Source organism: Cervus canadensis, chromosome 8 (assembly GCF_019320065.1).
Source record: "Cervus canadensis isolate Bull #8, Minnesota chromosome 8, ASM1932006v1, whole genome shotgun sequence".
Lineage (NCBI taxonomy): Eukaryota > Metazoa > Chordata > Mammalia > Artiodactyla > Cervidae > Cervus > Cervus canadensis.
In genome coordinates this window covers 77,150,128-77,164,045 of record NC_057393.1, presented here as the reverse complement: position 1 = coordinate 77,164,045, position 13,918 = coordinate 77,150,128, and the positions used below count along the sequence as shown (strand labels likewise).

Here is a 13,918-nt window from a genome sequence, read left to right as displayed (position 1 = left end):
CTAAAGATTCAATCCTAGATGAGTAGAATGACAGGGTTGTCTGCAGCTGTAGGTAGAGCTGAGAAGTTTCTCAAGTGTCAAGATGCTTCATGTCACAGGACTCTATTGCAGTACCCTTAAGTTTCAAGGATGCCTCATACTTCCTCCTTTCAAACACCAGGTTCAGCTGCAGAAAGCCCTGGTAATCAAACTACTATCTCCTCTGGCACATGCTACTTTGAGGGTGGGGGTAGGAAGCAGGTATCTAGCCTACAGAAGGCAATGCAAAGAAGAAGGGAAAGAAATGAGGCAGCAGCACTAAGGAATGGGAAAATGATGATGCAGATATAGATCAAATGTACACAGATATACATATATATATACCTCTGTTGTTCTATTCACCACCATCTAGGTTAACACATTTGGAAGCAAAGAGGAGGAAAAAATGAACGGTTAGTTTGCTATCGGTGATCATGGATGGCAGAAAGCTCATGACAGCTAAGTAATGCAGATGGAAGCTCTAATGGCAGCACAATAGGCACAGAAAGAAAGCTAGACTGAATGAAGGGCTACACAATGGCCTATTTCAAATGCCACATTTCCTTCACAGACACTTGTAAGTAATATGTGTCCAGACAATGGGAGTTGTTGGCTGGGGCTCTGGCTGCTGGTTTGCCTTCTGCAGCTGATCAATACTCACTGCATTGCCTACCGTCTTAGATATCAACCAAAAATTTATTTGGCACACACTGTGGCTAGCATTTTATAATTTTTCACCTTGATGTTGGAACTGAAGTGCTAAATACATCAAAAATACATGTTCAAAGGAAGGACATTATTGGGTGTCTCTCGATTGATTTCTGTTGAGGTGGCCACCCATTAACACATATAGGGCAGCACCCATAGGTCCCTCCCAGCTGTAGACGCCAAGGGTGGGGGTGTTGTGCCTTCAACTGGATGACTTGGGGGCATGACTGTATTCCTTTCAGCGCAGTTAAGTGTTTGGCGTAAGCATGCCCAAAGGGAGCCCAGGCGCTCTTCACGTTTGGGTGCCTAACAGAGGAGGATGCCGTGTGACGAGTGTGTTTCCCAGGGCCTCACCTTTGACTCCACGTCCGCGTTGTTGTCATTCTGCAGCAGCAGGGCAGCGGCTTTCGTGTCATCTTTTCGGGCAGCGATGTGAAGAGCTGGAAGACGCACTTTTCCTTTTGTGTCATTTTCTAGCAGAAGTGACACTACTTGATCGTGACCTTGTTGCAAAGCTACTGCCAATGGTGTGAAGCCGTCCTGCAAGTAGATTATGGGTCAAGTTTGGCCCCTATGGATATTTTCTTCTTGATTAACAAATAAGAAGGTGATCGAGTGTCACTTTTTGTTCACAGTTATTAAAGCTGATATATTCAAGTAGTTCCACATATATGTGGAAAGATATTAAAAAATACATACATACACACACACACACACACACACACACACCAAAGCAGAAAACAATTTTAAAAGTAAATTTCCATCGTTATTTTCAAACTATTTTATTCAGTACTTTGTTGCCTAGTGTATCCTGTCTGCTTCATCACTATACCTTGTAACCTAGTATATATTTGGTGCTCAATTACTATATGTGAATTAATGATCTATACTCATTGCTGTTTTAAGGAAGGTATACATGAAAGACTCTTGGCTTCTCTGACCAACAAAAGAACAGATCATATAAAACATGACTAGAAGCAATTCAGACATATACACATATCTGTACATTTAGTCTTCCTACTGTATTACCCTGGGACTTGACAAAGAGAAGACAGCTACAGATTTCACTGCAGTTGGAAAATCTAGCATTACTGGCCATAAAAAAGAAAGCACAGAGGAGAATATCCTAAGTTGTTGTTATTGTTGTTTAGTTGCAAAGTTGTGTCTGAGTCTTTGCAACCCCACGGACTATAGCCCATTAGGTCCCTCTGTCCATGGGATTTCCCAGTTAAGAATGAGTGAGTTGCCATTTCCTTCTCCAGGGGATCTTCCTGACCCAGAGATTAAACCTGCATCTCCTGCTTGGCAGGTGGATTTTTTACCAATAAGCCACCTGGGAAGCCCTCGAATATCCTAAGACTGGCTCCCAAATTTTAAATCGGCAATACTTTAATTATCACACACTAAAAAGAACATTTCAAAGTCATTTTTGCTAGACAATTAGCAAGTAGGTTACTTATTATTCTATTCAGATCATGATGTTTATTATCTGTAGTACAAATAATATTTATTATCTGTAGTACAAATAATACTCCTTGTGGTACAAATCGAGGACTGTTCTAATGGAAGAGTGCTTGTAAGGGAAAAAGAAAAAGCATAGTTACTTGCATACTCATGTCTTGTTGGTTTTCCTAGAAGATCACTTTCACCATTGTTTTCCTTGCTGGAAAACAGATAAGTGCTCCTAGCACTTGTTTGGCTGAATGCAAATCAGTACATTTATATTCAAGGATTGTAAAATATTGGCCCCCAAGCACCTAAGTAACAGTACTGCCCAGGCCCTTCTTGTATAAATCTTGTATAAATCTCCATTCTCCTTACTGTCTCTACCTGGCATCTAAACTCAGGCTATTTGCCCCACTCTGAAATGTCCTCCTCCTTGCTCTACACACATAAGTTCTATCTACACTTCAAGCTTCAAGATCTGGCTGCAGTTCCACTTGGTCTGTTCAACTTCTCCAGGAAGACCCAAGTGAGGAAGAGGATGAGCAGCAATGTAACCAGAAGGACATTCTCTGCAACCATTAATAACAAAGGTTGGATACAACCTAGACATCACCAAAACGATATCACAGGTTACACTTAAAGTACACTTAAAGTACAAAGTTTAGAGTGTAATTTAATGTTATGGGAAAAGGAATCAGCATAACCATGAAAATACTTGATCTGATTTCCACTAAGAGAAACATGCATATTGTGAACATGGACAAAAAAAAATCTGGAGGGATAAACAGAATTTTATCTCTAGGGACAACTAACTGTGGCTTTTTCTTTTCGCTTTTTATTGTACTTCCTCATTTACTTAATATATTACTTTCACAAAAGAGAAAAACACATCTAAAAAATGGAATGGTGAAAGGAAAGAGCTGTGTATTAAGAGTTAATGTTGCACCTCACTTTTAAAACCTGAGCAAAATCTAAGGGGTAAAAATGACAGCTCACTTCTGTTTTGCAGCAAAATAAAGTGGTTACATTTCCACCCATAGGAATGTTTCAATCCATAGGGCCTAAACATAAAGGAAACTATTTTGCACCAGAAAATCAACTGCAGCTAAGAGGATTAGCACTGACAAGAATGTGCTTCTTGCATAAACCAATTAAAGACATAAAGATACCAGTCCTAAGGTGTTAATAGCTAAAATTAGAAGGTCCAGATTTTGTTTCCAAACCAAGTTTAAATGGTTTAGTTTGCTCTATGCAGTTATTCTTAAGAGAAAAATACAAGCCAAAAGGAAATATGATGGAGGCTTCATGTGTACCCTCACTGCCTTTTGGGGTATCTGGCACATAATAGATGCCATAAGTGAACAAATAAATTTACCTCATGCTTCAAAATCTTGATTAGCCAAAGAAGGAAGATATACATGGAAAGACAGGATACACAGTACAGAGTAATACAGGAAAAGTTTTGAAAAACACAATGATGCCGAAGACTTCATACATACATACAAGGAACATATGGAAAAAATTGTATTGAAGGAACTTGACAATATCATATTATCTAACAAATTGAAAATTCTATTAAATCTTTTTCACCTAAGGAATCCTTTCATTGCTCACTACTGTTCATTCTGTAAATACAGACTTCTGTATAAATAACACCAATATTATTGCTAGTAAGAAAGTAAAATTGTAATTAGAACATTATGTGAATGAAACATCTTATTTCTTGTTGTTCTTTAATTCTCTAGTACTAATAATCCAAGAGATAAAAATTCAGTCAAAGCTTCAAATAGCTCTAGATAATCAGATAGCTGTTGTTTTTGTAGTGATGGCACCAAATGCCTCATGAAGACATGGATGTGATTTGTTCTTGGAACACTAATTCATTCATTTATTTTTTTAAAGCTAAAAAAACCTTTGAAAGTAAATTAATATAAAGCAGTAAAAAAAAATCTATCAAATATCTATCTATCATCTATCCATCTACATATCTACCTATATCTATCTATTTATCTTCCTGCTAAAAGACTGAATTAGTTGTTTGAGGATCTCATATATTCCTTTTTAGTCAGTTGTAGTGTCTTTTTTGGGGGCTTAAAAACTTAAAAGAACACAAACAGAGAACCAGTGAGTTACTGATGATTAGTTGACAAGGTAATTCTATAGTCTTTTAGTGGTAAACTGGTCTTATGTTTGTTCTAAAGGGGGGACACTCAGTGAACTGCCCATCACAGCCTAAAAAAAGATACTACCTGTCCTTCACAGACAAAAAAGTACTACAGAATTGCTGTCATCAGGATATTTATATTACATAGTATTTCCATCCAAAAACAGGAAGGGTTTTTTTTTTTCTACAACAACCCTGGCTCCCATACCCATCCTCCCTGCAAAGCATGATGTGACCCACGTATCATTTTAGGGACTCACACAGGTTACCTTCTCCCCAGTGTGAGGAGAGGCCTGCTCTATGCATACAAATGTCAGTTACTCTGCTATTAGCCATTCATTATTTATTACCAAGCTCTAAGGATATTATTATTAAAAAAAAAAAATCCATCCTCAAGATAAAAATCCCCAAGAGAACTGAAGGCTAGGAAGTGAAAAGTAAGGCTCTCTCTGAATTCTCAGAATAAACCAATGGAAACAGTACACTATGGACATTTTCCTGTATTAGTACATAGAGTCTTGCCTCATTGTTAATAGTGTAGAGTACCATTTTACTGTCTAAGTAAAGCAATATTTATCCAGTAACTTCCCCTTTGGCTCTTCCTGGTTTTTAAAAAATTGGTACTACTAATTATGTTGCTGTTTCTTATATAATAACTATTTTTTGCATTATCTTCTAATATATGATGCCACATAAACTATTTGAAGTGGAATTGCTAAGCAAAAAGGTGTATAAATACTAATTTGGATAGTTACTGCTAAGTGTTCTACAAAAGTGTTGCAACTGGTTGTCAACATCACCAATACAGTAGTTAAGGTGCAATATTTCCTACCCCTTGAATTTTTTCCTTATCTCATGGGCTAAAGACTGGATCTCATTCTCTATCTGATTAATAAATTAAAATTTATTTGACTATAAGGGAGGATCAGGTATTTTCATACATTTGTGGTCATCTGTATATTTTTGTGTGTGCACTGCCTCTTCATTTATCTCCTGGTTTTCCTGGAAGGCATGATCTCAAAAGCTGGGCAAGGTTATATGCAATCCCTGTGCATATAATCCCGATGATATACATCTTTCTTGTGCCATACAGGAAACACTTCAGAATGAAAGAGATTTTGGCTTTATGACAGGGATAACCCTACACCTGTTCTAATTTTCTTTTGTTAAAAATAAAGAGTACACAAGCAGTAGTACTTTATTATTAGCAATAGATTTCTAGTGATACACTTCAAGGGATCACAATCTTCCATCCAGATTAGTTTCAAAAATAAACTACATTACCTAAAATAGTATTGGTGACTTAAATAACTTTTTATTTTTAATAACTCCCCTATTCATGATTGCAAATGTTTTTTTAAAGGCTGCTTTTATCTACTATTCAAAAATGTATACTAGTTTTGTTTAGAAGTATGAGTTAAATCTAATTAGTTAACTTTAGAAATACATAAATCCAATCATTATAATTATGCTAACTTAAATTTGGAAAACAACAAATTTAAAGCTTATGTTCTATCACAAAAAATATTTCAAAACAATGGCTGCCTTTGACGCAAAATTCTAAGAAGGAGAAAAGTACTCTCAAGCGATTATGTAAATAGTAAACAAATAGCTCAATTATAGGGTAGAGCCAGGCATTTAAGAGCAGAAAGGGTAACTAGGCAAGGAAGATTCTTGAAAGACTAAAAATAGACTTTTCTAATGTATTTCATAAAAACTTATGAGCCCACACATTAATATACAACTATAATGAAATACCAGTGGGACAGATTCTCAATGATACAACTTCAGGTTTCTAAAATCCCTATAAACATCTGAACTCACCCATAAAAAGAACCAAAGTGTCTTACCTCTGTGGCCAGGCTCTGGCTTGCACCATTGTCGAGGAGAAACTTGACAACTTCCAGGTGGTTCTCCTGGGCTGCCATATACAATGGTGTGAAACCATTCTGCAAAACACCAATTTAAACGTTTGTAGCTTTTTAAAGCAAATCTGTCTTTCTACTGTACTGATGATATTATATGTTTCAGGAAATGCTCACACATAGTAATTTTTATAATACTTTAATATATATATTTATATGTATTATAAGCCTGAGCATGATAGTTTAAGCAGAATTATGAGGTATAATCGTTAATCATGCTTCATAATTCTCGTCTGAATGTGGTTCATAGCTAATAGTCTAATTCATACCAATACATCCAGTTTAGTTAAACACGTGTATCCATTTAACTAACCACTTACTGAGTGTCTACCATGAGTAAAGAGTTTTACTAGATACCATGAAGATATGAAGAAAAATACATTTGGTCATTGTCCCAATGAGTTTTTTATCCCAAGCAATAATTATTTCTCCTAAACAAAATATGTAATACTTTTACATAAAATTAAGCACCTGAAATAGTTCCAACTTTGGAAGGAATTTATATTAATTTCATACAGCTTCAAACTTACCACATATGAGGTGACTTGGAGCAAAGGAAAGAACACCAATTTGAAAAGGGTATACTTCAGTTTTAAAGTAGAATTCAATTAGATGGTCTACTTTTTGTAAGTTTCCTTCCTTGTATTTTTTGAAAAGACATATTGTACATCAGTGTCTGAAGTGTGCCCAACTGCCAAGGAACTTGGAAATAAATGCATATATATATCTTAAACTTCTTAGTGAAAATGTTCTCTGAAACAATGTATTTCACATCTGTAAAATACTGTAATATTACCAAAAAAAAAACCTTATTGCAAGATATATATATAACAAAACAGGTATTTTTCAAACTATAATAAATTTTCTTTGAACAAATTTTTCAGAACTTAGTTCTATTTAACTGGTTTGGAAATTTTGTTGTGTATATTATGCAATCTCAAAGAATAAATGGAAATACATTCTAAATTAAATGTTACAAAATAATACTCAAAGTTTTGTGATTCCACCAAAGTTTAAGTTCACTATTATAAATAGCAGTTATTATATGATGACCTTACTTATCCAATCTCTGGATGAGTAATATGAATAACATAAAACTCAACCTCTACTAATGTCAATTTTTTGGTTTATACCTCAGAATTAGGAAGTTTAAAAGATTCTTAAGCAGATAAAAGTGGTACCACCTAACAAATCTACCATGGTGAATATACTTTATTCATCAGAGAGCTCCTCTATTCTACTTATTTTACACATAATTGTAATTAGCCAGGTTATTAGCTTGCCAAGCTCAAGATTAGAGACACAAAATAAGAGGCAGTAGAGTATGACAAGATTCAAGCTTCTTCACTGTATAATATTTACCTAGTAAAATCATTAATTTCACTGTTACTTTGTTCTATCATGAAAGGTTTTATCAATATTAAATATGAAACATGTATAACTGCAATCCAATGTGTGGGTGTATATGTGTGTGTGTCGGGGGGTGGGGTGGGGGGATGGTGGGTTTCATCTTTGTCTCTCTTCCCAGACCTATGAAGGAAACTGAAAGGCGGTTTAGACTTTTTATCATATTACTTTTTTCTCATTTTCTTATTTGACCAAAATGAAAGATTGTTTAATTCTTGGTTGATTTAAATATCTCTTAACCAAAACAGAGAAAAAAACTTAAAATATTAAAAAGAAAAGGTGGATTTTCCCTATCACTCTATGAACTACATATCACCCAAGATTTCCAGACCAAATATTCAGATTTTAGGAGTAAAATTTTTAAGAAAAAATTCCAAAATGGATATTATTTTCTGAGACATAAATATCAAGTAGATAATACATGTCAGTAGTGTCTCAACTCCAGGGCAGAGATCTGTTGTAGTTCAAGATTACCTAGGAAACACTGGTTCTGCTGCATGCTTTCTGAAAGCTTCTTTAGCTTTCTGTTCTATGGGTTCCTCAGAGAATTCCAAATTGCTGAAGTTATTTGGATTAAAGCAATAGAAATTAACACCAATTAATAAAAAATCATCTTTCAGGAAAGGATTAAGAAGCTGTGAGAACACATACACATTTGGTTACGTTCTAGGGAGATAATTATAAGCATCATTTGGAAAGAGTGAAAAAAGGTATTACCATTACTCTCTAGTGCAAAGAGGCTTAAGGTACCAGCAAATTCAGTGTGGACTACCTAGAGCTGTAATGCTTTTCCGTGAAATGGTACTTGGATTAGGAAAATGGTCAGATTTCAGGAAAGATGTTATTTTTCTCTTAAGAGAAAAAAGTATATCACTGGTTTTATATTAATTTCCTAACTTAGGAAATTTCCAAAACAAAGAGCTGACCAAAAAGGAACATATGGGTGGCCCAATTTACATTTCCTTTTCTGTAGCAACAATAGACTGAATTCTCAAAAAGCAGAACAGCTCAAGACTGAATATGCTTCTTGATTCCTGACTTTATCCAATATCTTCGATTCCCTCTGCTCTGAAGGCACTGCAGTGTTGTTACAAATGTTGTGGTGTTATCATAAGTATGCAAAGTTGCAGACTTATAGTTTTATAGATAGTACTGAGGCATGCTGCCTAGTACCCACTAAAATAAAATAAAAATGAAATAAAATGAACTAAAATAAGGGCTTAAATTTCATCCTTGAAATTTTCTTATCTATGCTAGTTTCCTCTAACTAAGCCTTTGTATATCATAAAGTACTGTTTTTAATTAAAATATTAAGGGCTTGGTAATAAATTTGTACTGATTCATATATGATACTAATTTTTCTGAAGGTTGTTTACATCAGAGATATGCTATTAGTTTTAAGGTCAGAAAGGCTCTATTTGGGCCATACCCACTGTCTAGCTTCATCAGGATCTGACCTCCTCCTCAATAGGAAACATTAAAAACACAGAAAGACTAAGGAAACATTGATTTAATTAAAGGGCTTTGTCTTTGTTAAAACCACTGTGAAAACCTGTCCATTTAGAATACTTTGATAGCTAAAATATTATTTGAAATAGACTGCTTTTTTATAAATATGATTGGTGTCTTATGGAATAAAGACAGAGAAAGAGAAAAGCATGAGGGATGTCATTTGACATGACAGTTTAGGATTTTTCAAGAGCAAACACTGTTAATCATTGCTGTATTTTATATAAAGTACTAAGGACTTAAACTAGAGTTCTTTAAAATCACAATTTAGTTATCTAACCCCATTTCTTTCTCAGGGTAGGCATAAATGATTTCCTGGAATGTTAAGTAATATAAGAAAGAGTTAACTACTTATTAAGACCTAAGATCAAGGCAATGACAAGAATTATTTTTAAAAAATCTATAAACTCCTAGTTTATAGAGTCCCAGTTCATCAGAACTTGATATTGTCCAATGCTATTTTTATTTTCCAGAATTTTTATATTTAAGGAAAGTGAGGGGCTCTTTTGATACTGTTCCTCATTGGCAATTAATTATTGTCTATAGGATAAAATTTCACGTGGACAGGAATACTGTCGTTCTTGAATATTAATATTCCTGTGTTGTTCTGCCACCTAAATGGAATTTCATTGCTCTTCATGGTATTTCTGCTTGTTGTTCTTTATGAAAGTTCCTTTTGAAAAGCTGCTACCAGGAATTATCTTTAAAACTCCATTCTGCTGTGTGGTGATCTCATTACTTACTCCATCCATACAATGATGCAGTTCAGAAGGTTTCTGGGGGCAGATGTCTAGAGGAAGGGGGACAGATTTTACTGTCAAGTGTGTGGCTGGGTATTCCAAGCATAGCTGCAAGGAACAGGGCATTTCACAGCCCATGTTCTTCTTCTGCACTTCATCATCAGAAGAGAATGTGCGTAAATTGAAATCAAATCTGTTTAGGATTTTACTTTGACTACAGTTTCTCCCAGACATTGGAAAGAAGGTTTAAAACTATGCCTTCTCTGAACATTAGTTAAGAATGTGTACATTGTTTACAAGATGAGGGAGGCTAACTGTCTCTCCCTTGGGGGTAAAAAGAAGAAAATGAAAATGGACCAAAGCATTTCCCACTACCTCAGAGCTTAACACTAGCTATTTCCTGAGTAAAAAAAAATCATAGAGGCATTTAAAGATAATTGGTTGAAAAGCATAATGCTTCTCTTGTGGTCAGCTGGTCTGTGTTTCTTATTTGTCAATATTCAACTTTATATTGCTCCTTTCTGGAAAAACATTATCACTCTAAGGGAGCTCTCATTGGGAATCAGAACAGGTGGCATAAACCATGTAACAAAAGTCCAACCACAGGGAACTAAAGATTAGACCAATTACACAAGAAACCGTGTGGTTGGAAGAACAGTTTTGAGAGGGTAACAGGCAGGAAGGCCAGGGGTCTCCAAACGGAGGAAACAGGCCGCAAGTGTCAGGCATTTTTTATCTCTCTCTTAAGCAGCAGGAGGAAACAAACTACAAGTGTCAGACTATTTTCCCTTCTCTATACAAAATTAAAAGGAGGTTTCTCTTAAAATTCTGTGTTGCCATGATGACACCTGGTTCTACCTGAACTTAACTTTTCTCAAACCTTGAGCTAACCAACGCGTTTTTCTTATGGAAATATTTTTCTCAAGCTATGGTAATGAACTATGTATTTACCCTAGACCCTGTCTTTCTTCAAGTCAGTTCCACTTGAGACCCAGAACCCATAAGGGCTCAACAAACCAGTATGTTTTACTCATACATTGTTCTCCTAATCTATGTTAATGAAACTATATATTTACTTGGAAACCTGCCTTTTTTCAAGATTCACATCAATCGTTTTATGGCCTGAGATGACTTACATTGTGCCAATGTTACTCAAAATGCGTGTTGTGGGTGAGGGGACTGGTGCCAGTCTGAGGTTTGAGACATACCCTTTCTCTAACTAACAGCTTGCTTATAGGTATATAACATCCTGCTAAAGGCTAGCACAGGGGGGCTCTTTCATTTCCCTTCTGATGTCTATGTCAGAAGCTTTTCTGTCTCTTTTATACTTCAATAAAACTTTATTACGCAAAAGCTCTAAGCAATCAAGCCTCGTCACTGGCCCTGGACTGAATTCCTCTCCTCTGGAGGCCACGAGTCCTGGCTTCTTTCATGGCTCAGCAGCAACCTTTCAGTTTCTTTTCTGCAACACTGATATTTAATGGCATCAGAGAGTTCATCAACATGGCTGACGTAACAAGGTGGAAAGTCATCGCAATTCTGTGGACCCATAAAGTACCAGAGGCTCCTGTTACTCAAAGATAATCAGTCCTGGAAAAAACTGAGGAAATCAAGTGCACTTAACGTGGAGATCAAAAGGCCATGGTAAATAATGAAAAAAAGTTAGATTGAGACTCCATCTGGAAAGAGAAAACCAGAAATTGTAAAAGCGAATTTATATGATTTAACAAAACGTAGGTTATAACTGCATTATGTACGAGTCCACAGGATGAATGAAGACTAAACCAACTATGATTCTGGAGGAGAAAGTATGATTTTCATTTCCAACAAAACTATATGATGGGTTGACAGCCTTCACTTTTTATTTTCAGACTAATTTTTTCCTTCATTTAACATTTTGTTTCTCAAATCGTTCAAGTTGGAAACATCTGTCAGGAAATCATCCTGATTCTTCACACAGTCTGGTCTACTCCTGGCAGAAAGCCACGACCTCACAACTTGGCTGTGTGCTCAGCAGTCCTCTAGCATCATTTTTCCTGACTTCATGACATTCTACATCTTCTGGAAAACTTGCAGCTTTGTTCTATAGTCAGTTTGTTCAATCTAACACCCTGGGGTAGACACTGATGAACCAGGATAGATGTCAGCCTTCAGCTGGAAGGAATGTTTGAGTAGAGACCAGTTCTTAAAATGGTCAGGTCCTTAGGGATTATCATACTAAACGAAGTAAGTCAGAAAGAGAAAGACAAACACCATATGATATCATTTATATGTGGAATCTAAAATATGATACAAATGTACATATCTATGAAACAGAAACAGACTCACAGACACAGAGAACAGACTTGTGGTTGCCAAGTGAGGGGGAAAGATTGGGAGTTTGGGATTAGCAGAGAATAATTATATAGAGAATAGATAAATAAGATACTACTGTGTAACACGGGGAACTATATTCAATATCCTGTGATAAACCATAATAGAAAAGAATATGTAAAAGAATATATATAAGTGTATAACTGAGTCATGTTGTTGTACAGTAGAAATGAACACAACATGGCAAATCAACTATACTTCAATAAAATTTAAAAAAAATAGTCAGGTCCTTAGTGGATATTTATGTGTTATGATGATGTATGCTCTCCTACACAAGCTCACATCTTTGGGGGACTCACATAATGAATAATTTGGATAATGAAGACCTGTATTTTTAGACCAATACAGTGAACTTAATTTTTTTGGACTCAAAGTCCACCAAATGATAACCTATTAGTATTTTTGTTAGAACTTCATGCAGGACTCTCACAGCTTGTAGGAGAATCTTCTGAATGAATGATCGGTATAAATCCATTACAAACAATCTGGAAATTTCAATGTTTGGGGATTTTAAAGTTCTTCTGCTATTTTTTTTCCCTAATCTGTTTCAGGGAGCAACAATGATGCCTCAGTTAGTAAATAGGAATTGACTATACTGGACTTTAGCTAACATCATAAAATAGAATAAGTCTCTACATTACAGAGATTTTCCAGTCATTTGTGTTTATAACTACCAGCCATACATACCAGTCTTACAAATGGCTGACTTTGAAAAACCTCTTCCTTTCACACGTAGAGGATTGCAAATGAGGATATATATGAAACTAAATAATCTGGAATAATATACCTATTCAGTGAATATTTATGTGTGTGTGCTAAGTTGGTTCAGTCATGTCTGACTCTTTGCAATCCTATAGACTATAACCTGCCAGGCTCCTCTATCCATGAGATTCTCCAGGCAAGAAACTGGAGTGGGTTGCCATGCCCTCTGCCAGGAGATTTTCCTGACTGAGGCATAGAACCTGTGTCTCTTAAGTCTCACACATTGGCGAGCAGGTTCTTTACCATTAGTGCCACCTGGGAAGCCCATTCAATGAACATAATTCTTTTAAATTTATATTTTATATTGAAGCATAGTTGATTTACAATGTCATGTTAGTTTCAGGTGTATAGTAAAATGATTTCAGTTATGCATATACATATGTTCATACTTACTCAGACTTTTTTGCTATATAGATTATTACACAATATTGACAAGAGTTCCCCGTGCTATACAGTAGTCCTTGTTTATCTATTTTATATATAGGAGTGCTTTCTCCTGCATGCTCAGTTGCTCAGTCATGTCCAACTTTTTGCAACCCCATTGATGGCAGCCTGCCCGGTTCCTCTGTCCATGAAATTCTCTAGGCAAGAATACTGGAATGGATTGCCATTTCCTACTCCAGGGGATCTTTCCAACCCAGGGACAGAACCCGAGTCTTCTGCATTGGCAGGCAGATTCTTTACCAACTGAGTCACCTGGGAACTCCTAATTTATTCCCCCCGCTCCCCACCTTTTTCCATTGGTTTTCATAAGTTTGTTTTAAAGTCTGAATCTGTTTCTGTTTTGTAAGTAAGTTCATTTGTATCACTTTTTTTGAAGATTTCACATATAAGTGATATATAGTATTTGTCTTTCTCTGACTTAC

The 13,918-nt window shown here is 35.7% G+C and overlaps 1 protein-coding gene across 2 annotated transcripts in view; it reads right to left on the bottom strand.

Annotated features, from left to right (window-relative positions):
• ANK3 (ankyrin 3) overlaps positions 1 to 13,918 on the bottom strand; it is a 374,580-nt gene that overhangs the window by 237,535 nt on the left and 123,127 nt on the right. For both annotated transcript variants that reach the window (XM_043476896.1, XM_043476897.1), the window contains exons 5-6: positions 6,187 to 6,285; positions 1,081 to 1,266 (exon numbers count right to left, since the gene is read on the bottom strand). In XM_043476896.1, coding sequence (XP_043332831.1) covers positions 1,081 to 1,266; positions 6,187 to 6,285 — 285 coding nt within the window. The remainder of the gene's footprint in view (positions 1 to 1,080; positions 1,267 to 6,186; positions 6,286 to 13,918) is intronic.